The 26,941-nt window shown below is 40.3% G+C and overlaps 1 protein-coding gene across 3 annotated transcripts in view; it reads right to left on the minus strand.

Moving 5' to 3' along the window:
- Positions 1-26,734, minus strand: part of MYB (MYB proto-oncogene, transcription factor) — a 38,173-nt gene extending 11,439 nt beyond the window's left edge. The window contains exons 1-15 of one of the 3 annotated variants that reach the window (XM_033235389.1): positions 26,481-26,661; positions 22,039-22,156; positions 20,150-20,221; positions 18,113-18,205; positions 17,648-17,868; positions 15,419-15,653; positions 13,762-13,842; positions 13,221-13,325; positions 11,677-11,931; positions 10,365-10,727; positions 8,358-8,500; positions 7,217-7,331; positions 7,001-7,126; positions 5,973-6,083; positions 4,409-4,516 (exon numbers count right to left, since the gene is read on the minus strand). In XM_033235389.1, the coding sequence (XP_033091280.1) occupies positions 4,409-4,516; positions 5,973-6,083; positions 7,001-7,126; positions 7,217-7,331; positions 8,358-8,500; positions 10,365-10,727; positions 11,677-11,931; positions 13,221-13,325; positions 13,762-13,842; positions 15,419-15,653; positions 17,648-17,868; positions 18,113-18,205; positions 20,150-20,221; positions 22,039-22,156; positions 26,481-26,503 (2,169 nt within the window). In that variant the 5' untranslated portion in view covers positions 26,504-26,661. Of the gene's footprint in view, positions 1-4,408; positions 4,517-5,972; positions 6,084-7,000; positions 7,127-7,216; positions 7,332-8,357; positions 8,501-10,364; positions 10,728-11,676; positions 11,932-13,220; positions 13,326-13,761; positions 13,843-15,418; positions 15,654-17,647; positions 17,869-18,112; positions 18,206-20,149; positions 20,222-22,038; positions 22,157-24,718; positions 25,001-26,480 lie in introns of those variants that run through there. The other 2 variants (XM_033235387.1, XM_033235386.1) reach the window with 2 other exon arrangements.
- Between the last annotated feature and the right edge of the window lie 207 nt (positions 26,735-26,941).

The following is a 26,941-nucleotide window of genomic DNA, read 5'->3' on the forward strand; positions in this document are numbered from 1 at the left end:
GAAGTAGGCCCGGTGTGGTGGCTCGCACCTATTATTCCAGCACTTTGGGAGGCCGAGGCAGGTGGATCACTTGAGGTCAGCAGTTCGAGACCAGCCTAGCCAACATGGTGAAACCCCACCTCTACTAAAAATACAAAAATTAGCTGGGCATGGTGGTGGACATCTGTAGTCCCAGCTACTCAGGAGACTGAGGCAGGAGAATCACTTGAACCCGGGAGGTAGAGGCTGCAGTGAGCTGAGATCACGTCACTGTACCCCAGCCTGGGCGACAGAGTGAGATTCTATCTCAAGAAAAAAAAAAGAGATGAGGTAAAGATGGCAAACTGATAACAAGTGTTAACTATAGAACATAGTATATTTTCCATACTTCTATATGTGTATAAAATTTATAATAAAATGTCAAACACATAGCTTCTTGGCATTTCTAATTTTAAAACAGCAAATGTAATTTATACATATTTACAAATAAGCACGTGCATTTATATGTATGTTAGAAGCAAAACCGTAATGGCCCAGTATATGGGCCTCAAAAACAGTAATAATTGCTTTTCTAAAATGTTATTGCCATAATCAAGCCGGGGTGATTAAAACTGAAATGATAAAACACAAAATTGTGCAGTTCCTGTGTTCTTCAATAAACTGTTCTTGCACCTAAGTTATTTAGACAATTTAGAGGGATAGAGGATCAACTGCATTACACCAGTTGCAAATATTTTACATTTTAGAAGTATTCAAATTTTAAAATATTTTGAAACTCCTATTTTGCTGTTTTAATAAAACCATTGTGACGAAAATGTCTAGATGGTTTGCCTAAAATCCCACTTAATATTTGATTTATTGTAACTACAAATTACAAAAATTAGAGATTATATAAAGTACTCTTAAGTAAAATACATATTTAATAAATGTGCAATATGTTCAATAATACCATGTGTGAGAAATATGCCTAATTAGGTCAAACTGGATTATCAATAGAACTATATGAAATAGTACTGTGTTTTAAACAAATAAAATTAACAAATTGCAATAAAAACATACATAGAAATATTACTTAAGTCAGGATTATATGAAATATAGGCCATACATGTTTAAATATTTAGAGTCACTTGATGCATTTTCCAATAGTTATCACAATAGTCTGAAACATTTTAGAAATCACATATTTCTGTGGTATCAGAAGCTAGAATTCCATGACATAAAATGAAGGAGATACTTGGTGTATAGCATTCACTCACTTAGTGAAGATTTATTTTCTTCTCCCAACTGGCAAGTATGCAGAGCAACATTCAGTAAGTATTTCTTAAAATAAATTAGTATCTATTATAGCAGATTAACTTTTTTCTTTTTCTTTTGAGATGGAGTCTCACTCTATTGCCTAGGCTGAAGAGAAATGGCGCGATCTGGGCTTACTGCAACTTTCACCTCCCGGGTTCAAGCAATTCTCCTGCTGCAGCCTCCTGAGTAGCTGGAATTACAGGTACGCACCACCATGCCTGGCTATTTTTTTGTATTTTTAGTAAAGACAAGGTTTCACCATGTTGGCCAGGCTGGTCTCGAATCCTAACCCTGTGATCCACCCGCCTCAGCCTCTTCAAAGTGCTGAGATTACAGGCGTGAGCCATCGCGGCCGGCCTTAAAAAATTTTTTTTAGAAACAAGGTCTTGCTCTTGTCTCCCAGGTTAGAGTGCAGGGGTATAATCACAGCTCACCGTAACCTCGAACTCCTGGGCTTAAGGGATCCTCCTGCCCTAGCCTCCCAAGTAGCTAGGACTGCAGGTGTGCACTACACCCAGCTAATTATTTTTTAATGGAAACTGAGTCTAGCTATGTTGCGCAAGCTGGTCTCAAACTCCTGGTCTCAAGCTATCTATCCTCCAGTCTCAGCTTCCCAAAGTGTTGTGATTACAGGCATGAGCTACTGAGCCTGGCTTTATAGCAGATTATTAAAATATATCTGGTCAGTGTAAACCAGTGAACTATACAGTTTAGACAGGAGTATTGACTGTAAAATTAACTTTCAAGTCTCAATTATTCAGTTTGGTAGAATTGACAAATACTACCTTCACCATACACAATAATCTCAGTGTACAGATGTTAGAATCCATAAAGTGCCAGTATGACTCACTGATAGACAGGAGAATACAGATTAATAAAATAGAGCTACAACTTAATTTTGAGTTTCAGAGATAACCAATATTTCCATTAAATAAAATACAAATATACTGATAAAGTTCAATACTGAACTATGGGTTTTCAACTTATGTAATGGTAACTGTCCCCAAGTATATTTATGTGTTTGCTTTTTGAAATTTAGAACAGACTTTTCCTATACTACTATAAATACAACTTGGCCCCAGGCTAGGTTAGAAAATATACATAAAACTTAATCTAACTGAATTAAAACATTAATAACACTAATAGCAGTAGTTGAATTCTGTTCTCTAGAAATCAAGGGCCACGTAACTTAGACGGGAAGGAAAAAAAAAAAAAAAGCAAAAGCTTTCCTTCTGGACCTAAGAACAGCTCTCAGGAAAAGTTTGAAATGGCTGCCCTTTGCCTTGGAATCTTTGTAATTCCCTTTCTGGGTTCCTCTTATGTCTGGGTGGAGTTCATTTTCTCCTTCATCTCCCAATTCTTTGTGATTTTTTTTTTTGAGATGGAGTCTCATTCTGTCACTCAGGCTGGAGTGCAGTGGCACGATCTCGACTCACTGCAGCCTCTGCCTCGTGGGTTCAAGCGATCCTCCTGCCTCGGCCTCCTGAGTAGCTGGGATTAGTAGAGATGGGGTTGTACCATGTTGGCCAGGCTGGTCTCGAACTCCTGACCTCAAGTTATCCACCTGCCTTGGCCTCCCAAAGTGCTGGGATTACAGGCATGAGCCACTGCGTCCAGCCTCTTTGTGATATTCTGAGTCTTCTCCACACGGGGCTGACTCTAGACTCACTGACATAGGAATGTGTCCAGATTCCCCATAAATACTGACTCCCTGTCTCACACTCCAGTCCACAGCCATTTTACCAAAACAACCGCTGTCAGAGAAAGGCCAGGAAGGAATAAATCTGATTTAATTAAACAAAATGTGCTTGCAACTCTTATTTCAAAATAATACTAAGCATTGGCCAGGTGCGGTGGCTCACACCTATAATCCCAGCACTGTAGAAGGCTGAGGTGGGCAGATCACTTGAAACCAGGAATTCGAGACCTGCCTGGCCAACATGGCAAAACTCTGTCTTTACCCAAAAATACAAAAAAAATAGCTGGGTGCCAGTGGCTCACACCTGTAATTCCAGCTACTTGGGAGGCTGAGGCACGAGAATCACTTGAATCTGGGAGGTGGAGATTGCAGTGAGCCGAGATCACCCCACTACACTCCAGCCTGGGCCACGGGGTAAGACCCTGTCTCAAAAAACAAAACAACAACAACAAAACCCGAAAAACTAAGCATCGCAAATACTTAAACAGGGCAAGTTTTAAGATTCTCACAATTTGGAATGAGAAACTATCACAAGGATGGAAAACCCCTTTAAGGGAATGGGCAGACTCTCAACGGTTGCTATCCTATGATCGTGCCATTTAACTTACAGCAAGAAATATGACTTTCAACTTCTGAATCCAGGCTCTTCAATTTCTCTAGGGTTATGAAGTTTCCCTCTGCATGGCACAGGGGGATGGAGGAGAGAGGGCTCTGCAGGTGGCTGGGTATTGGGCTATTTAATGTTAGAAACTGCTTTAAATAATTTAGGGAAGCAAAATTTGCATTCTTATTTACATTTGGCTCAGGATTAATTTGGAATTTGTTATATTTCATCAATACACACCCACTTTAGGGTTACAAGGGAAATCTCTTTTGATATTAAAACCTCACAGCAGATGGTCAACTTCAGATTGGCCTCACAACATTGACAGTTGACTTTCTTATTCTGACAGTCAAATACATTGCAATTATTTTCTGTCTGACTAATTTCAGACTTCATTTAAAATTGGAACAGTCTCTGAGCTTTGGTTGCCTAGGGATACAGCATAAAAAATAAAAAATTTGGAACATAAAGTAAACTATATCGATATATTTTTATAAAACATTTGAGGGCAGAAGATAGTGACACACGTGTAATACATGATCTTAGTCTTAGTCACAATAAGAAATGTTTCATTTCATCATGCTTTGGGAAATCTGCACTCAAAAATTTCTAGCATGTCTCATATGAGTAGCAAAAAGGAATTATTGGATTTTTCTAGACATCAAGAAATAGTATACAAGCATTACTCCTCTATGTTAAAATGTTGAAAACAAAAAACAGACCACCAGCACCACCACCACCACCACCACCACCACCACCACCACCGCCATCAAAGATGACAGTTTTTTAGCGAATGAATTTTAAAATACCAATGTTGGAATAGTAATTACCTGCAAGGGGCTCGCCAGGGACCTGTTTTTAGGTACTGTAAATGCTTTGAGAACATTGTCTTCATCTTCTGATGCTGGTGCCATTAAAATGGAGCTTGTAAGAATATTCTAAAGGGAAGAGAATAATTTGAAATTTAAATGAGGTTGGATAATATGAGAGCCAACATTTCTCTAACACTGTGGAGAGTAGATTACTATGAGATGATACACATTAGCATAAAACTACGCAGTTATCTGCCAGAAATTCTCCTCACTACGAGCTAAAAGGAGAACTCAACTATGTCTGAACCTTAATCCCATTGTGGCAAACATCACCACAACACAAAGCTCCTTTGGGATCCCAGAATTCTAGGCATGTGTTAGGCACTCGAAACACATCTGCTGAATGAATTAATAAATACATGCCTTTCAAAACAGAAGATTAACTAAGTTCTGGGGACAGAACACTTTATTTCTATACTGGTATAGAACTATCAATACTTTAGAGCTATAAATTATTGGTAAAAAATGGTGAAAAGTAGGGAATTTAGAACAAGACCTGAGTTCCAACCCAGCACCATCCCTTATTAGGTATATAATATTGAGCGAATGACTAAGCCTCTTTGTGTCTCTGTTTTCCAGTTGACATAATAGAAATGATAGTAATTCCCACCTGGCCGGGTGCAGTGGCTAAGGCCTATAATCCCAGTACTTTGGGAGGCTGAGGCGGGTGGATCACCTGAGGTCGGGAGTTTGAGACCAGCCTGACCAACATGGAGAAACCCTGTCTCTACTAAAAATTCAAAATTAACCGGGTGTGGTGGTGCATGCCTGTAATCCCAGCTACTCGGGAGACCGAGGCAGGAGAATCGCTTGAACCCAGGAGGCAGAGGTTGTGGTGAGCCGAGATCGCGACATTGCACTCTAGCATGGGCAACAAGAGCGAAACTCCGTCTCAAAAAAATAAAAATTAATAAAAATAATATTAACCTTACAGGATAATTGTGAGAATTATTTGAATTAATTCAGTGAAAGCCCCTAGAATAGTACTCACCACTTAGTACCTACTAAATAAATCTCAGCAGTTGTTATTAGCTCTGATTTTCCTTAAGACATAAGGACAACCATTCACAAATTATAAACTTTAAAAATGGTGGTAGTAACCCAAAGCAATTGGGTATAATACTGGGCATCTGCTATAGACACTGGTTGATACCATATGAGATGCTACACAAACCAAACAAGAGACAACAAGAAGACAATATTATTTAGAAGACAAATAAAGGAAAATATAAAAATTAACATAGTTTTTATATCCATGTAGCAGATTTTTTTAAATGGCAAAGGCACTCAAATCATAAGAAAACAAATAATGAAAAAGTCTGCAATGTTTCTAATACATGAAAAAACTCAACTTTATACTCTACATTAATAATCATTTTTTAAAAACCATGCACAGGAGAGTATTTAGAAATAAGATGCCTTAAAGAGGCAGTGCTGAAACCGCAGCAGCCCCACATGCCACACACAGGACTGTGTGAGGCGCCAGCGTCATATAACAACTTGGGGGCCAATGCACACTTACTGGTGCATCTGCCACAGGCGAGGTCTGCGTGAACAGCTGGGTATTCAGACTGTCCCCTTCCCAGTGGTGTGAGCAGAAGAAGTTTCCTGATTTATCAGTTGGAGATTCCACCTGAAAGCATATAGAAAGTGCTTTGTTGTTTCTAGAACTTCCTATGAAACATGTACAGTCAGGAGTATATTTCTGGCCAGTCCCTCAAATACTTACATAAAACTATGTTGCTAACTTACACTATCAGCTCATTTTGCTCTATCTTCTGGATTCAACAAAGAACCACTGATGGCAAATTTAAAATGTGACTAGCTCCCAAATTTACTGCCCATAAAGCTCCTATGTTTTCAACCAACGTTCTGATTCTAGGTGTTTATTCTATTATAAATATATTTTAATGATATACCTAGTAGTGTTGTATCTGTCAAGGATTTTATTTTGGTGACATAAAGGGTCTTTTGGTGACAAAAGACTGGCTTTTAATCATACTTCTGGTAAAACTCTGCATTATTGAATAAGCAAATCAGATTTTTAACCACGAAAAAAATATCAAATACTTATCTCTACATGAAAATAAATTCAAGAAGCACTGTATCTAACCTGCTGGGAAACAACTGTGGCCAACAAGCTAAAACTTTGATCCTTGCAGGTTAGAGTCCCTTTTTTTAATACAATGAATTAAAGATACTATTATTTTAATTTAAATTCCAATTCTTCACACCTAAAAATGAAATATCAACTTTCTATAATCAGTAATGTTTAAAAGTACATTAAAAAGCTGTTTCCCTCCCTTTTCTTGATCCTCTCTAGCATGTTTTCTGTCCAAACATGAAGTAGATAGAGATGGCTTGGCTTCCCAAAGGAAAGGTCAATGATGCCTACAGTCTGGCAGTACCTTTTCACTGCACCTTGTATGAAAATCTTGCATGAAAAGTGGTGGTGTTGCACAGTGCCAATGGCAGACACATCAAGCTGCACACAAGGAACAAAGTGGGCAGGATTCTCAGCTTGTTGCTTCCAAAGGATTTCGTGTTTACCTCTTGTTTGATTTTCTTCAGTAAGGGTGGTCCATTTTCTTGAAACTCAGCAACAATTCCAGATTCATCAGATTCCTGTTTGATCACATCCTGCAGGTCTTCTACTAGATGAGAGGGTGTCTGAGGCTAAAGGGAAGAGTGGGTATTTTTGCATCAGAGAGAACTTCTGACGGGACTAATAAATCAACTAAACCCAAGAACTTTTCTAGAACTTACTAGCATCTTCAGGGGACCATATTTAATTTCTTGAGCTGCAAGCGCGTGTTTGAATGGTGTAGGAGTTCTTGGAGAGCTTTCTAAGATTGACCTTTTGATAGCTGGGGTTCTAAAACTTTAAAAAGAAAAGAAACAGTGGCTCAATATAAAACAATACATGTCCCTACATGGCTTTACCTGTTACATTTAATATTTTTCCACTGAATACAACAAACTCTGTTATGGATTTGGAATTGGGTATGCTGATTAATCATATTATTCATTAAGAAAAAGAGAATATGCAAATCACATATTTTCAAATATTTCAAAATATTATACCTCAAAGAATAAAAGCATTAAATGATTTTCCATCTTTCCTTAATGGCTCTGAAGACACATATAGTGCCTATGATCTGTATAAGACTATGAGCATCAAGAAGACCTGATGTCATTTACAAATCAGTTTTCCCTATTCATGAAAACAGAGCCCATACTACAAAACACATTAACCTTTCAAAATTTACTTTTTGTACTTCGAAATAAGAGTGCATTTCTTTTCAAGGTTTCTGATAATTCACACTTTCTCTACCATTTTTCTGAATTGATTAAGGCTTTATTGAATAAAAATGACTGCTTACTCATCCCTTGGCTTCTAATCATATAATATTCCTGGGGATGTCAGAAGAGGTCCTATCTACACATAAATTCAAAAAGAAAAAATAAGATTAAAAAATACAAACTAAAAATAAATAAATAATAAACAAATAAAATTAAATAAAAATACAACTAGGTAAGAAATCATACTCATTCTTATTCTGAAACTTATAATTAGAGAGGAAAGGAGGTTGAAAATCTGGCTTTCATAAGAAGGCCTTATGGAGGGAACAAACAAACTGGATAAGTTTTATGAAAACTACTTGTGCATAGATAGGAAATTTTGGAGTAAGTTACAAAGGTAATTTAGTTTATCTTCCCATCTACCAGTAGGTAGTGGAAATATGCCCAGGACAGATATATTCAAGGTGAGAATAGACATGATTATATATAAGTGGCCAGTAAAATTATGCACATACAAGTGGATCAGACATCTGGGGACTATATTCTATTAATTAAATATAAGTAAATAAGATAAATAATTTTATTTCCTGAACCAAAGACTTACACAGTATTTTCCTTTTGAGTTTTCACAGTCTGGTCTCTATGAAATGGTGTTGTAACAGTCAATTTGTGACCAATGAGAGGGGTAGAAGTTAAAGAAGGCATTTCCGAGTCTGAGTTTTCATGGTTACTGGAAGTGTTTAAGAACTAAACATGGAGAAAAAGAAAAAAATTACTTAGATGAGATGGCAATTCTTTAAATTTAAAAATCACAATTTAAAAATCACACCTAGATAACAAGAATGTTTTACTGACCCACTATACTAAGTAATAAAGATGCTAACAAGCATGTCATGTTGACTAGGGTATTGTTTTATTTCAACTGAGCACCCAAGATTTGGGTGTGGTTTCCAAGAAATAAAATTTAGGGTCAATGCTGAAAAACTTGCAAAACTGTGAGAAAATAGTCTCAATAAATGACACTTATAATTAAAGATAATGAGATGTGTTCTTCTTTTTTTTTTTTTTTTTTTTTTTTTTTGAGACGGAGTCTCGCTCTGCCGCCCAGGCTAGAGTGCAGTGGCCGGATCTCAGCTCACTGCAAGCTCCGCCTCCCGGGTTTACGCCATTCTCCTGCCTCAGCCTCCCGAGTAGCTGGGACTACAGGCGCCCGCCACCTCGCCCGGCTAGTTTTTTGTATTTTTTAGTAGAGACGGGGTTTCACCGTGTTAGCCAGGAGGGTCTCGATCTCCTGACCTCGTGATCCACCCGTCTCGGCCTCCCAAGAGATGTGTTCTTTCTTAACATTTAAAAGGCTTTAGTGATTTTGGGGAAAATAATAGTTAATAATTAATAGTTTCCTTTCATACTTTGGTTTTTCTCTTTAATAATATATGAACCAAAATTAGTATTACAAAAGGTTTACATTATGTGGAAAATTCTTGAATAATAAACTGTGTCTCTCAGAACACTAAAGTTCTGGGAAAAAACTAGGTGTTCCATAAAGAATTCCAAGGTAAAATAAATTTGGGAAACACAACATATTGTAATCTTCTCCTGGAAATTCACAAGGCACAACGGCATATTAATAACTCTGAGAAGGCCTGCAGTTAAAAAAAAAGTTTTTAAAGAAATGGGGTCTTGCTACATTCCCCAGACTGAACTTGAACTCCTGGGATCAAGCGATCCTCTCGCCTTAGCTTCCCCAGTAGCTAGGACTACAGGCCCATGCCACTATGCCCAGCTAAGAAACCTACTTTTAACTTTTTGTTTGATTCAGTGTTTCCCAAATGTACATACCTATATCATACCTAAATCTGTTCTTAAAACAAATTCAATAGATACAATTGGAAAAATGTTTTAAAGTACCAAATTATCTACTAATTTTAATTATTTAAATAATTTAGGAACACAAATCTCTGATAAGCATTGTAATTTTCATGCCTTAGAAAAAGCTGTATGAAATAAAAATATTCGTTGGCAAAAACTGCACTAGTAATGTGCACTAGCATGGCACAACTCAAAAGAGCCAATGTTGAGAAACAAATTAAAAATATGTTCTCTTCCTTAAGCATTTGTTTCTCCTCTTCCTCCCAAACTCTTCCACTTAAAGATGAATTGGAACCTTTAAATTTTCTAGTTGCACCCCAAATGTTATATAAACACAATTTGGTTCCCTCCTCCCCTGGGTCAGTGAATCGCGTAAGAATAAATGAAAGAGGCAGAAATGATGTTAACAATTTTAAAGGGAGGGATCAGATGGGAGAAACAGAAAGGGACAGAAATGTTAAACTCTAATGTTGAAGGAAATAAAAGTATGTTTCATGCAACTATCTTTCAAAACCACCCAAAAAGTAAAAGAGAGAGAATGATGCCGAAATCAACAGTTAGCCTGCAGACAGCCTAAACTTTGGGAGGCAGTATAACTTAGCAACAGCTAGATTCAACTACGGAATGAAATCAGCGAAGGCAGCAGTAATTAGTCATTTGTTCCGAAGTATTAGTTTCTAGATTATTAAGGCTCAGGTGTCTGTTGAAAATGAGTAACAGCTGTGCAGAAGTTGTGTTCTACCTGCGAGGGAGAGAAGGGTAGGCTTTTGACAGGGGAACGCTTGGGAGTTGAACTGCTGACGTCAGCAAATATGAAGGAGCTAGAGTCTCCAGTGGCTAAGGGGCTGGCTTGGTCCCGTTTTTTTCGAAGGATGACCAGCGGAATTGTGCTGTGCCTTGCAGGAGGTAAGACCTTGGGTGGGTCAAGTGAACTCTCACTCAACATACGTTTGTTCACCCTTGGGCTAGGTTCTCCTGCAGGTCTAGTCCCATTGCCCTCTCTTTGCTGAAGATGTAGGGCTTTGCCTGTGTGATGTTGGCTAGGTGAAAAATCTGCTTCTTCAAAGAATTCAAAACTGCTGAGATCACACCATGATGAAGAATCCTGAAACAATGTGGGAGGCACAGAACTTTGAGACAGTGTGTGCCATCATCACCTGAAACACAGCACTGAGAGAGAGATGCTCAACGCAAAGCAAACACTGGGCCCATTGGTTTGGCTTCTTGAGCAACAGCTTCAAGATGAGCAGTTGCTCTGTTATACCGCAGTAGAGCGGGGTCTAGCAGGCTGCCTCGAGGCTGGCCCTCTGACGTGCTGCAGGGACCTCCCGACACTCTACATCTGCATGCAATGGAAAACAAAATGAAGACCTTTTCTAGATGGCATATTATGGCAATGGTCATCTCCTATCCAATGAGTGCAATAAATGCTTTTTAACCAACTGGGAAAGGAACCAAGTGTTTGCTGAGGAGGTGCTGAATACAAATTTGTTTCACTAAAGATGATTCATCTCAGTGAAGCAATAGGACTAGTAATCAATAATCAGCATTTTGTGGAAAGAGCCAGGTATGACCAAGGAGCTGATTATCACTTCAAATACACTAAAAGATTGCTTTCAGCTCTGAGTAAGCAAACCCTTAATGTGCCGTTCAAAAGCAAGACAAAATTCTAGAGAAGCACCATGAAGCAAAGAAAAAAAAAAGTTAAAAGTAAATCAAACACCATTCCATTCCCATAATCCAGGCTCTGCTTTATAAGTCATCAATTTGACTATTTTTAAAAATATGACTTTTGAAGGAAAAGTGTGAAAATGTGAAAAAAAACTCTTCCTTCAAAAGTTCTGTTTTGTAAGTATTTATAAATACTTTCATCTCGGTAGGCTATGAAATCAGATCTTTGAAAAAACATATGAATGAAGATAAAAATCATACTTCTACCTTTACATTAATATATGCTAATAACATCTTGGCTATAGAAAATGGCAATGATTTAAGAAATGGGTTTTCTAATTCATCTTCCAGAATCGTTAACTTCCCTTCACAATTTTACTTACAGAATCTATAAATTGGAGTGTTTCTGCAAATTCTAAGAGGTTCTTAACATTATCCAGAATGGTGCCCTGGTGGACGATCATGCACCTTGCTGGCGAGGCGCTTTCTTCAGGTAGGGAGCCAGGATCCGCTGGCAGAGATGGAGTGGAGTGGTGTTCTCCCAAACAGGAAACAGGTGCAGTGTCTCCATGAGGTCTGGTGTGGTCGGTAATGGTGGTGCTGTGCCACCCGGGGTAGCTGCATGTGTGGTTCTGTGTCTAAGGAAGGGGGAAGGGTGTAGAAATAAAGAGAGGAGAGAAGAAAGGGAGAAGGAACTTAGCAATGAAGTTGCACAAGGTATCAGATGCTGTTGGAGGAAAGATAAGAGTAGTTGCATCATCCCAAACTTACGCCTATGAAACAGTTGTCAAGATGTTTCCTTTTATCAATGCAAGACCCTGTTTTTAATAGTGCTAGAGGTTGTACCTACTATTATGATTACCTTGCTATCATTTTGTAAAAATGTCAAATCATAGGTCTATATTTCAAAGTATAATTCTCGTATTGTCTTAAAATTCCACTTTAATATAATTTGCCAAGGTCCATAAATGCTTGCTGTGAGTGAAGAACTGAAGAACTGTCCTATTTGCATTCTAACCACAAAAAAGCTAGAGGACTCAGGAGGCAGAGTTGCTTTGATCTGCACATATTCTTGTTGCTTCTATCCCTTTCTAATGCTACAGATTGCATTGATGCAGTGAAGCACTGCCAGATCAGCGTGGTTAGGAAAGCAGAAGAGCAAATTAACAGAAGTCTCCTTACAGTATGACCACACAGCAGGAGAAATTGCAAAACATTAACTAAAGTTAAAAAGTGGTCGAACTAGCATGTGCACATAATCATCTTATTATTTAACAAAAATAAATTTACCCCTAGGAATACCTACTGGGCATCACTTCTCTTTTATTGTCTTTGTTGGTTAACTATATATGTTACAAAGCACAAGGAACCATCCCAGTTGGCTGCCCAGTCACTAAAGAAGATGTCAGAATTCAGTAATGGCCCACATCACTTTCACACATGCAAATAAAAGAGAGCAGCTAATATTATTTATGAAGAGGTTTTATATATAACCTTTTACATGTATATACTGAACATGCATCAAATCATATCTGAAATTATAAAATATGAAAATATAGGTTAACAAAATAATAGAAAAAACCCAAAATGTACCATATACATAGCTCTGTAGAAAATGCAGATTTTCATTCATTTTATCTTTGCTAGTCTTTAAACTGATTATAGTCCTTCTGAAGAAAACAAAATTGATAATAACAATCATAAGTGGATATTGCATTTTTATTGCAATTACAAAAAGACTGCTTCCAATTTAATCAGCATATATTCTGATACAAACTATATTTTACTACAAGCAACTTCTTGTGTTGAGACATTCTGAAAGGATATATAGAGCCTTGGTAAGTGTAATATTTAGAAGAGAAGAGTGCTTAGGTAAACTGAGGCAAAGCTGCTATCCCCTCATTCAAGCACATGATGACAGTCTTACTGGTAGCGCCTGCTGTCCTTTTAGCTCATTCTCAGTTGACATTAGGAGCAATTCTAATTCCTTTATTCGTTTTTCCTTCTCAGGGTCTTCATCATTATAGTGTCTCTGAAATTACAAGGTAAGGGAAATAAAGACAAAGGTCTGACTGGAAGCTGCAAATACAATAAGTGTAGCCAATATGGTCATGAGGTACCACACAGCCCAAAGAGCCTCACTGCGAAAACAACACCAACCAAATTGGCTCCTACAGAAGTCTTTGTGAATGTTATTTCAGACTTAAGGGAGTGATGTGAAATCTCAGAGAAGAGTAGATGCTGACTGATGAGTTATTTCATCTTGCAACATCAAAGAATCAGAAAACTCTAGAGCAAACTCATTCTAGAAGACAAGATTAATAGATTGCTGGCCAAGACTCTGCTCTCCTCTCCATGTTCCCTTTCCTTTTTACTTCAGTTGCTCAGGTGAAAATATGTGTTTAGATGAAAGAAATAAGCATTTCTTAAAAGTGGTGCTTTGAACAGTGAATGATCAATGATCTTACCTGAATGGCGGCGGCAGCTGGCTGCGGGACATTGACTATATTTACATGTAACGCTACAGGGTATGGAACATGACTGGAGACCTAGATGGAAAAGACAAAACAAAGGCCACATCATTCAGGCTACATATGCTGAGGTTTTGTTCTGGGACTGAGAGAAAAAAACACTTTACTGATAAAATACACTAAACAATTTTTAAAAACCTTTTAATGTGAAATTTCGCCAGGCCTTTGAAATGGCTGAACAGCTAAAGGAACATAGTGAAAAAAATGTAAAGTCCTCATCAATCCTTGGGAAGTGTTGACAAGCACTTTAAATTTTGGGATGTGTTCCTTAATTACAGAAAAACACAATGAAAAAACAACAAAAAATATATTCTAAAATACATTAATGAATGTTTGAAAATTGCTTCTATGGGAAAAACTGATGGTACCAGCTGTTTGTAAATAAAAATATTTTTCTTGCCGGGCACGGTGGCTCACGCCTGTAATCCCAGCACTTTGGGAGGCCGAGGCGGGCGGATCACGAGGTCAGGAGATCGAGACCATCCTGGCTAACACGGTGAAACTCTGTCTCTACTAAAAATACAAAAAATTAGCTGGGCATGGTGGTGCGCGCCTGTAGTCCCAGCTACTCAGAGGCTGAGGCAGGAGAATGGCATGAACCCGGGAGGCGGAGCTTGTAGTGAGCCAAGATGGTGCCACTGCACTCCAGCCTGGGCGGCAGAGCGAGACTCCGTCTCAAAAAAATATATTTTTTTTTTTCTTGGAATAATTTTGAGTTTTAATAAAAAGCACAGGATTTATGACAATTTATTCATCTGAGACCTTTCTGTAAAGTTTGTAGTCAAATCCATGAACAGAGAAGAATAAAAACTATTTAAGAACATGCTTTGCATATAATTTGCATATGAGCTCTCTATTCTTGGGTACGTTTCATCATTTATTATTGTTGGTCTTAAGATTAAAGTTTCTCGATTTTTTTCCCCTTTCTTCTTCTTTTTCCACCTATTATGGATTATCCCTTTCCCTAAATGTAAATACTAGAAATAAGGAAGGGATCACACTGATCCAATGGAAACTGAAAGGAGACATCAGAAAATGAATGTCACAAAGTTCTGCTCCTGACTCAGAGTAAGAAGGTAAACATTTACTGAGTGAATAAATTAAGACATGTCTGCCTGATCACTACCAGAATGGAACATACCATAACCGCTGAATTTCAGTGTCAAACTCTCTCCTCTTTAAACATAATACTACCTTCCCTTTTCATTTTGGAAGAGAAAAACATTACATCTACAAATGCGACTCCATTCCCCTATTCTTCAATAGTACCTTAAGTAAATTTACATTCAAAGGTTGCCTTCCAATTAGATTTGAAGCAGCAAGTTAGAATCAGACAGCTCATTTTCTAGTCAGCACTATCTCTATGAGCTGTGTCACCCTGGGCAAAGCACTTGCCATCCTCGTTTCTGGAGACATAAACCAGGGGTAACAAACAAGACCTACATCCTATCTACTTCAAAGGGCATAGGTGAAGACTGGCCATGATCATGCTCAGGAAAGTTCTCTGAAAAGTATACAACTGCAAAGTATGATTATTACCTGGAGCTAAACTAATCATCTCTCTCATTAAACTAGATTCTCAGGAATGGCTTACATTTTGTGCTTCAGAAATGTGGTAATAGGAATAGTCGTTGTTAACAGTGGGCTGGCCAGTTGCAGGGAGTTGAGCTGTAGGTGGAGGCTGAGCAAAACCCATCAAATGACTGTTCTTCTGGAAGCTTGTGGCCACCGCTGGCTGGCTGGCTTTTGAAGACTCCTGCAGATAACCTTCCTGTTCAACCTTCCGACGCATTGTAGAATTCCAGTGGTTCTTGATAGCATTATCAGTTCTGCACAGAAATATATCACACAAATTTCACAAACAAAAATTTCAATTCAGATTAAAGTGAATTGACAGAAAACTGTTTCTAACAGTGACCTTTCCCTTGGGCCTAATAGTTGTTTTCTCTTTTTAATTGTTTCCTTCTTCTCCACCCCCTAAGATCAGGCTTTCTCTAGTGCCTAGTTAGAAATCCATAGATTTCTCTTAATTACACAATCTGGAATGCATGTCGTTTTCTAGAAATATCAGTATCTTTTAACCATTTCATTTCCTTGGTAAAGGAGTACGTTCAATACAATTAACGCTTCAGGTTTATTCTGACCAGTCGCGGTACAAGACTCTAACACAATGTAAAGTTGCAGCTGCCTTGGAGAAATTACTCCTTTGAATGTGGCACAGCAGGGCCTACACACCACGATAGGGACATGGTGAAGTTTAGTGGATGATAAGATGCTGCTGATGAAGAATACTTCACTCTTTATCTCTCAAAGCACCAGCAAGAACTTTTGAGACCAAAAAACCTCCTACCCTTTGAAAGCTACCCCAACTGTTTTTCGAATCAGACAGAGATGAGAGTGGAAAATGGGATCCCAAAGGGAAAGATCCTAACCCCAGTATATTTTCAAACAGCAACGCATTTTTTCTAAAGTCTTTCCATTCTCAGGAAAACAGTTTCTCAATTCAAAGAAACCGTTTAAGCCTCCCTTTTTCTATTTCAATGGGGGTGGGGGAATGTATGCTAAAGAAAGAGGAAGTTCAATAGCCCTGTTAATTTTGAGAAGAATCAGCAGTGTATCCTCTCAGGCCATATGGGAGTAAAGGCCTTTTTTTACCAACCTCTTAAAATTTCTAAGTTTATACTGAACCACAAGGGTGCAAATGCTTTGGAGCATCACTAGAGAATACTACATAAACTTTCTCCTGGATTATGAAGCTCAAGAATAAAACTATTTTTAATATTTTCTATCTACATCATTTTAATGCAAGATTTATCATTAAAAGTATTGCTTTCCAAAGTAATGAAATCTGTTATATACTATTTAAGTGGGAAAAATGGGACAAAAATGAGCTTCCATAGTAATCCCTCATAATGAGGTCATTTTCTTGCCTTGTTCTTTAAAAAGAAAGCATTATTACCCTGACCATTATTTAAAAACCTGGAAGTAGTACGAGAATTCAAGAAATACATTATTTCTTTAATCAACGAAGTAAAAAATTAAGCAAAGTGGTATAATGAAATGAATAATGGTGGCCAGGTATGGTGGCCCATGCCTATAATCACAGCACTTTGGGAGTCGAAAGGATTGCTTGAGGCTAGGAGTTTGAGACCACCCTGGGCAATACAGCAAGACCCCATCTCTACAAAAAATACTTATAAATCAGCTCGGTGTAGTGGGGTGCAGCTGTAGTCCTAGCTACTCAAGAAGCTGAGGTGGGAGGATCCCTTGACCCCAGGAGCTCAAGGATGTATTGAGCTACGATCATGCCACTGCACTCTGTCACACATGAGTGACAGAACAAGCCTCTGTCTCTAAAAAATAATAATTAAAAAAAAACATTAAAAGAAATGAATGATGGTTATCAGGCAAATGATAGCTGAGTTCCTTTGAGTCACTTAACCAGCTATGTGAACTGCTAGAGAGACAAACTGTCTTCAGTTTCTTTCTAGGCATTTAGAGTTTTATAGTTTACCAAGTCCTTTGACATTCATTTTACTTGATCTTAACACTGGCCCTGTATGATTCACTTTGGAAATGGGGAAATTGAGGCTGGGGAAAGTTAAATGTCTTCACCCAGGGCTTACTGTTAGGCGGATCCTGGAAGTTCTCAACCAAATAAACTCTAAGATGTCTTCAATCTCTAAAAGCTATGTAGCTGGTTTACCTAATAAAACACTTATGACTGATGAAATATAATTTACTCACCATACATTTAAAGCAGAATGTTCAATACCCACTCCCTCATTCTTCCCGATCAATATATTTTTTGACATATTATTACCGTCCAGGCAGTAGCTTTGCGATTTCTGCCCATCTGTTCCCCAGTCTCTTGTGTGCCTGGTAAATAATTCTGTCTTCCTCTTCTGTCCAGGAGGTTTTCTTAACTTCTGGATTCAAGTGGTTATGCCACCTCTCCCTACATTGTTTTCCAATTCTCCCCTTTAAGTGCTTGGCAATAACAGACCAACGTTTCGGACCGTATTTCTGTACAAGCTCTATCACCTTCAGATAAACACACAAAAATAACCTATGTTTTAAAGTTATGTAATGAGTCAGTATAATCATTCTGCAGTGTTACAAGATCTTTAGAAAATTTCCGAAATTTGCTTTCATTCACTGGAAATATGGGAATAGAGTCCTCTACTTCCTGTTTGCCCATTTTACCTGCTTCCTCAAATAGGAAAATATTCAGCATTTTGGGAATATTCTTAATTATGATTCACACACCAATGAAGAAAGAACTTACTCTCTGATCTTCTTCTTTGGTCCAAGGACCCTTGATGAGCTCAGGGTTTAGTACTTTCTGCCATCGGTGCTGGCACTGCACATCTGTTCGATTCTAGACAAATAAAGTATGCAGCACCATAAAGATATGATGTGATAAGGACGTGAATTTTTTGTTGTAATAGGAATCACACATAGACCATATGCAGTGAAATTTTAGAGCATGTTTAGAGCCATCTATCCCTCATTACTTACAGGCTACAGAACACGCAAGTCATACATCAAAGTTGCATCTAAAATTAGACACTCCGCCTCCTGAGGGAAACATTCCTGCCACATGATCTAAAGGACCATCATACTACACATGTGCCTGCCAACTTAACCTTAACCTCAGATACTTTTGCAGAGTATCCACATGGCCTAAGGCTTGATACAGATTCTATATTGTCAGGCTTCCACAGAAACCACCATAAAAGACTCAAGTTTGCTTCCCATTCAAACAAGAGATGTGCTTCAATTCAGGACCATAGTATTTATATTGCAGAAGGAATAAAGATGCATAAAAGATAGGTCCTACGTTACAGGAGTCTGTAATCTTATAAGAAGGAAAAGACAAGTAGATAACTGACTATCATAGAGGCTGAATATGATTCATCTGGAAGAAAAGACCAAAACAAAATAAATGATACTGAAGTGAGGAGAGAAGCATCTTCTTAGGAGGAGAAATGGTTTCCTTGGGAGGAGTCTTGAAGAGCTCTTCATAAGGACTTTGAAGAATGGACATAACTTTAATTGGTGACGTAAAGGGAGAACATTCTAGGAGGTGGGAAGACCAGGAGCAAAAGCCCAGAGGAGGGAAAGCAGAAATAAATTCAAGCAAACCTGCTTACAGAGAGGAAGTAGGAAACAGAACTGGAGCTGTAAGCTGGGGCAATAGAGGGGGCCTCTGTGTGCCAGGTCAAGGCAGTTTACTTAATTTGTGAGATTCTAAGTCACTGTGGTTGGTTTTGAAAAGATAAGGTACAGCTGCATTTTAGGAAGTTCCACCTGCCAATGGTGTTTGGGATGAACGGGAAAGTAGAAAACTGGCTGGGTACGGTGGCTCACGCCTGCAATCCTAGCAGGTGGATTGGGAGGCTGAAGTGGGCAGATCACTTGAGGTCAGGAGTTTGGGACCAGCCTGACCAATATGGGAAACCTTGTCTCTACTAAAAATACAAAAATTAGCCAGGCATGGTGGCGGGCACCTGTAATCCCATCTACTCAGGAGGCTGCAGCACAAGAATCGCTTGAACCTGGGAGGCAGAGGTTGCAGTGAGCTGAGATCACGCCACTGCACTCCAGCCTGGGTGACTGGGTGACAGGATGTTCTGTAGCCTGTAAGTAATGAGGGATAGATGGGTGACTAGACTCCATCTCAAAAAAAAAAAAAAAAAAAAGAAAGAAAGAAAAGAAAAGAAAAAAGAAAGAAAAATGGAAAACTACAAGTGGGGAAGCCAGTTAGGAAGTTATACGGTAGTCCAAATGGGAGGGCAGGAGCCCAACCTCAGCACAGCCATGAGAATGAAAAGGATGGGACTGACTATAAAGGAATTTCAGGGTCCTTAGTAACTGCTTAGATGTAGGGGTTGGGAGAATGTGGTAAGTCAAGAAAGGTCTCCAGAATTTTAAACCCTCATGCCAAAAAGTATTGCTATTGACAAAAATAGGGAATTTAGGAAAAACTGACTTGGAGGAAACATCAAGTTTAATCATCTACCATGTAACAAACCATCAAAATACTAATTTTCCTATAAATGAAAAGATAAAACAAGAAGCAATTGTTTTTAAAACTTGATAATCTAAATTATAATAATCGATTCTACTAAATTCTATTAATCTATTTAGAAATCCCAATTATACGCATTATAATATAAAATGTAAGTTATGGGTAGGGCATTTCTCCCACTTCTTAAACATGAGTAAATTATACACTATCTTAATAACCCCTCCTAGAATATTTTATAGAAATCTTTGGGAGAAGCTTTCCTTTTGTTATAAGAAAAAATTACTCACTTACCGGGAGATAATTGGCAATAACTTTCCAGTCATCTGTTCCATTCTGTTCCACCAGCTTCTTTAGTTTTTCATCCTAAGACATTTAAAGGTAATCCTAAAATATCAGTCATTTACTATATAACTCTGTTCAAGTTAAAGTGAATGAGGGAACGAATCTAGAATAAAAAATCTCTCTGAAGTATCCAAATACAGCAGATATAAATGTAATACTCTGACTTGGAAGCATAGATTTATTTAGAGTCAGATCAGAGTTGGCATCTTGACTCAACTATTAATTGTGTAAAGCAAGTATACCATTTTACTTTACTGGGCCTTAGTATTGCCATCTATAAAGTGGAAATTAACAGGGTTATTTGGGGATTACATGAGGCAATTTATTAACATGAAGCTGATATTAACAGGGTTATCTGGGGATTACATGAGGCAATTTTGCAAAACATTTATCACAATGCCTGGCATATATTGAGTGTTTATTACAAATAACTGCTTTACTCTGTTGGGAAAAAATGCATTCCAGTGCTAGATTCAGTACACATTTACCTATGTAATAAATAGGATCTGGAGCAAGAAATAGAATATTTCCAGTTAGTTTAACCTTTTATAAAGAAATAAAGATCATTTTTAAAATTAAACTTGAAGGCTATATAAGAAAATTAGTTAGATTTAGATAGGCCAAATGTATTAGAACATAAAAGACATTAAACATTTCCAGCTAATCAGTTCTTTTAGTTTATATGCTGTTCGCAATCCTACCAGTTCATAAGTATCTTTATAAATGCATTCCTTCTTAGGTTTCTGCAAAGGTAACATTCACACACAATGGAGGTTCCCGGTATAACACAGACACAAGAATTAGGAAACCAATGTTGACAACAGAACTTCCGTATCATAAGGATTATCCAAGTGGACACTCTTAATAGGTAAAATATGAATTTCCTATGAGCCTCTCTGGGAATCCTACCTGCCTGTTAAAAGGAGCTCTGGTTTAAATGAAGCAGAGAACAGTGAAACTGAAGAAGAGCCAAGACCATTTATTGTAACGTGAATCATCTAAAATTAGTTGCAAAAATGTTTGAGAACGTTAGAGAAACTTTTCTCCACATATTAATAATTTTGCTTCTAAAATATTTTTTCATTCCTACAAAATCAAACTTTTGATAAGCCAGCTGAAAAAGAAACAGGGGAAGCAGATATGTCTCCAACCATTATTGGATGCTTTTAAAACATACCTTCATATAGATGGCTCTGTGAAATATATCAAGGATATTAAATGAATACACTGCAAAAAGATGAGTTCTCTGAGTGTTGTGTTTTATTCTTTTGTTTGTTTTGTTTTTGGGAGTAGCAAGTCATTCACTTATTGAGAGAATATTTATTAATATCCTACTTTGAGTCAAGTACTTGTGAATTCAGGAAACACAAAGATGAATAGACATTGAGCCCTGCCCTCAACAGACTTGCAGTTAGCTGGAGGAGGGATATATGTCCCAGCAACAATAAAGTAGAACATGCATCCATGCATGGGATCACAGGAGGACGCATCCAATCCTGTTTGGTGAAGCCAGGGATGGCTTCACAGAAGAGGTGATATCTTCATGGGTGATGTAAAAGTAGGAAGAAGAGGCAGGACAAAAGGGTGAGAACTGAACAGGCAGAAGGAAACATAGACGAAGCCTAAAATAAGAAGAGGACTTTCAAGGAACTGAAAATAATGTGGAAATGGATAATATAATGGAGTGGGGGGTGTAGGGCACGCTGCACATGTGGGCTATAATAAGATCTCAAAGAGGCTGCTAATGAGCTTGAGCACCTGTAGTTTAGTTGAAATTTTGTTTTTTATAAATTATACACTCTATCTATTTTCTGCGTCTTGATAAAATGATTAGTTACCTCTTCCCGGGTCCACCTTGTTTTCCCCAAGTGACGCTTTCCAGACTTGGGAAGCAGCCCATCATAGTCATGGTCACACATCTCAAAGTCCTCATCATCCTCGTCACTGCTATATATGCTGCAGAAATAAGAATGGGTAGACGTGGGCTGAAACAAGAGGATTTAGACTACTACTGGATTACAAAACTTACACAAAACTCCTCAACAATCTTTTCAAAGGTTATGAAGACAAAACTTTGAAAACTTCCACAACAAGATTGTTTGCTGCATTCTGTTGCTCTAGTATTGTAAACTGGTTCTGCTGTTATGGGTATCCACAGATACGGCCAAGGACCTGGCACCTTCCTATTCCCCTGCATGTCTGAACCTGCTGTTACTATTAGACCAGGGACAAGTTACACATTTGGCCACCTTCCAACCAGTGAAGGTTTAAGTTGAAAACTTAAGGTTAAGGACAAGAAAAGGAACAAGAACCCATGTCACATGAACACTCAAAATCTTTGGCATTTGTCACCTCGTTTAAATAATATTTCTCAAACATAATAAACAATTCAACTATGCTATTCCAATGGGGTTTTCATTTTATTAAAAAAAGAAAAAAATCAAGAAGCAATATACCCCAAAACGTAATTATAGTAATCCCATAAAGTCTAGAGGATTAGGAGAATCTAAGAGGAAAGGATTTTAAAACCTAAGGAAAGATAAGAACATTGAGTGATCAAACTTTAATGTTTTGTAAATAAAATTAATACCAAATTGCTCACAACTCCAGGCCTGGTTGATCCAACTTGTGCCCATGTTTACAATACTTAGTTTCTAGAGTAACTAAGTGAATAATTAGGCCACTTGTTAGAGTCTTACTTACTCTTGTTTTTTCTGTCTCTGATAGAATAGTGTTTGAAATATTATAAAATGTAACCTAATCCAGAAGGGATTTCCCCAGAAGAAATCCATGGATTTAAAAGAATCCATTACTATTTTCAAAAGCTTTTTCTTTTATTTAGTTAACCTAGGAAATTTTATGACTTTTGAAGATATAACTCTATGCTTACTGTTTATTAATCACACACTGATTAGATGACAATAATTTTACAGTTTATTTTATAGTTTTTCTTATAAAAAATAGGAAAAATACTATCTTAGAAACTTCACTAAAATTTGTCATAGAAATGTTGAGAAACCCATTAAACTAAGACCAATAAAAACAATGATATAAAGCCATGTCATAATGTAAATCATCGTTTTTAAAAAGAAAAGTTATATTCATTACAGGTTTTGTCTTCCCAAACTAACTCACATATGCATATTACCAGCCCCCTACAAGTCAAGCTAAAGTGCTTACCAAAAATCCTGAATTGGGGGTTCTCATAATTTAAAGCTATTATTTTAAGCAACAATTTGATAGTCCAGGTTGTATGGTGACATGATGTAATCCAAATTTAAAATACCACCACCACTACCAAATAAAACTCCAGGAAATATATATTTATAATCTGTAATAATTCCCTTCATTTAGTGCCTGTGTTTTGAAACAATAGCCTAGTTCTGTTTCCACTGTCAAAAGGGGGCACTAAACAACTTCTGAACAAGAATTACAAAAATATAAAACACGATATGATAAAGCCAAAAAAAAAAAAAAAAAGCTATAAAGCCCAGAGGTGTAAGTCTGCATCTTTTGAAAGATTCATAGGGAACTCCTTGGAAAGCCCCCAAATGCAGTCCCTTGTGAAATGTGAGAGGCACCAAGAAAACCAGAGGAATCTGAAACTGCAGTCATAGATTCAAGTCGAATTAACTTTTCAGGTTTGGCTGGATCTAGAGGTCACATTTTCAGAACTGAGGATATTTTTTTCAGAGCAGTCATTGAGCACCTCTCTCTCTCGGCAGCAGTTTAACAACCCAGGAACAAGCAACCTATTCAGCCGCCCGCAGGGGGCAGCCAACGTCAGGTGAGAGCACGGGAATCAACAGGACTAGGGTTCTGGAGGCAAAGGTTCTAGTCTAGCCTCCACCTTGCTGTATGACTTGGACAAATCACTTCCTCTCTCTCAAGACTTCAGTTCCCCGCCTTTACATAAGGGCTTGCTTGGATCCTATTTCTAAGGTACTTTCCAGCGCTAATACATGACCCCCCCATGTCCTTCCGTGCCTCTTAAAAGCTAAGCACAGAGGCAAAGATGTACAAAACCAAGGTCTTGGAGGCAAGGTGGAGAATGACTTCTGCAGGACCTGAAGGGGCCAGGACGCAGCAGGGCGAGGCGAGTCCAGGGCTGCTCACGCGCCTAGTTCCTGAGTCTCCCTGCCAGGCTGGGCACCCAGGCTCGCCTTTGAACTTTGCATGCGATTTGCTTGCTCTAAGTCGTCCTAGTAGCATGATTAATTTCTTCTAAGGAACCTGAAATAACTTTTGCTTTATCTGCTCTGACGAGATCTCAGACCCAACAGTCAGAGGACTTTCAAAGGCTGATTTCAGGGTTGATGCACTCTACTCCCCACCTGCTAGACCCGGTGTGGTTACAAGAGTACAACTATGAATATTACGTTCTGTCAAGGAAACAAACCGTGCAAAGAAACGAAAAAGAAAAGAGGTGCTGGGGGGTTGGGAAGAGGGAGGGGAGCGGGAGGAAGTGCCTTGTGGCCGCTACTGTGATTCGGAGGGGTTCAAACTCATTTCGCTGACCTGGTTAATATAATCCCTGCCGAGTTGACGCTCGCCCTTGCAAGAAACGGCTCCGAGCCCGCAGTCGGGTTTCTCTTCCCCCTGAGGCAGGTTCAAGGCTCCCGCCCCTCCCGACCGCCTCCCCTCTGGGCTACCTGGAGCCTCAGGGAACCTGCGCGGCCCCGCCCCGCGGGGGCGGCCGAGACCTTGGGGCGCGGAGCCTCGGCCGCGCCTCCTCCCAGCACCCCTGCCCGACTCCCTCCTCCTGCTGCCAGTTTCAGCTCTCGAAAAAAAAAAAAAAAATACAGCCGACCCCAGTAGCTGTCCTGTTAAGTCCTAAAGGCGAAAAGTGGAGCCCTCGAGGGCAGCACCTCCTCGCGCGACCAGGCTCTGGGGGAGGTATGGGGAACCCGGGGCTCCCCCAAGTCGCCCTCTAGTCCTCAGAGCCCAGTCAAGCCCCAGCGCTGCTCCCCGCCCAGCCCAGCCCAGCCCGCGGGTGCTGCTTCAGGGTCTCCACCCACGCTCTTTGCAACTTCTCAGCGCCCCGCGGGGACCAGCGCCTGCAGGCTCAACAACAAACCAGTAGGAGAAAATAAAATAACCTAAGGAAAGGCGAAAGGATTTGCTTTGCCTCCACGGACTTCTCCCTAGAACTCCTTCGCGAGGGTGCGTCCGTTCACCGCGCCTCGGCCGGGGCGACCTAAGGCGGCTGAAGGAGGACGCGAGGAGGCGCGGCGTTCAGTCGCACCCACGTGTGCGCGCCGCGCAGGGACCTCTCGCCTAGGGGCAGAGCTCGCGGGGATCGCGTCCTGGTTGCGCGGCAGCGGCCTTAGGTGCTGCCGGCCTCGGTCCCCTTGAGCCGAGTGGCAACCGCGACGGCCCCCCAGCTAGCCCCGGCACCCGCCGCTCGCAGGGAGCCCCCAGCGTGTGCTGCTGGGGAAGTCCAGAGGCCGGTGGAGGCTGGGGAGCCAGCAACTGACAGTTCGGACGAGGATTTCCCTCCTCCTCCTCCTCTCCCTCTTCCCATCTGTCCGGCCAAAAATGTGAGGGGATTGCACCCATCTTCCCGGCGAGCCTCCCTAAGTGCAGTGACATGTGCGACGCCGGCGCGTGTAGGTGCGCATGCAATGTTTGCAGTGGAAATAAAGCCTTTCACAGAATAATGATTCGAACCTCCAAAACCAGGTCTCAAGACAATTTGCAAAAGTAGAGACCCCTTTATCCCCCTAAAATCTGCTTTTCAGCCGCCTGTCAGCTGACACTGGTCTTCGCCTCCATAAAGAATGAATGAAATTTAAATGAACTACCTGCAGCTACTAAACAATCCAGCATTTTCCCTGTATCTGCCATATGCTCTGCACTTCCAAGTCCAAACATATCTCAATGCATCCAGCAATTACGCTGCGGATCCCTCGCCGACACCCGCGGCATCAAGCCAGGCGCCTGGTGGGGTCCCCGGGGCTGGTGGGCACCGCTCTGCCCCTGGCTGGAACGTGCTGCTTTCTTTTTCCCCCTAAATAAAAATGTATCCCCATCCATGCAACTTGCAAAATGAGCCTCAGGGCGTGCTTCCCAACGTCCGGATACATTTCCCGCAAAGACTCTTCCATTTCATCAGTCTCTGGAGCGGCTTCTGCTGCCGAGACTGGGGCTCCAGGTCCTGGCAGGGTCTGACAGCCCCTCAGATGATCCCGGAACGAATTCCCACCTGCTCCCAGGAGCCTGGCGCCCCGCGCGCCCCCGCGTGCCCCCGCCCTCGGCCGCCCGCCGGGCTCCCCGTTACCTGTGCCGGGGTCTTCGGGCCATGGCGCGGCGGGCGCGGGGCTCCGCCGAGAGCCGCGGGGACCGCACCGGGCTGCCGCCTCCCGCTGCCCGCCGCCTGCCTGCGTCCCTCCCCGGCTGCGCAGCGGCGCTCCGCACCGCCGGGGCGAAGTTTCTCAGGAGAAAGAGGAGGAGGAGGTCACGGAGGAGGAGGAGAAGGAGGAGGAGGAAACAGGTTGATATTAAAGTGTAAACTCTGTAAACAGAGATGCCATCAAACAAAGAGCTTTGGACACTCCCCCTCCCGCCAAATCTGGCGCCCCTGCAGTGCGCACGCGCCCTGCCCGCCGCCTCCGCGGTCGCCCTGGCTGCCGCCCGCCGGGCTGCCGGGCCGGCAGGGCGGCAGCTCCCATTCGGCGCTCGCGCCGCCGCGGTGCGCCTAGCGCGCCGTGAGGCCCGGGAGGCGCGCGGGCGGGGAGCCCG

This window comes from Trachypithecus francoisi, unplaced genomic scaffold (assembly GCF_009764315.1).
Source record: "Trachypithecus francoisi isolate TF-2019V2 unplaced genomic scaffold, Tfra_2.0 Lachesis_group15, whole genome shotgun sequence".
Taxonomy (NCBI): domain Eukaryota; kingdom Metazoa; phylum Chordata; class Mammalia; order Primates; family Cercopithecidae; genus Trachypithecus; species Trachypithecus francoisi.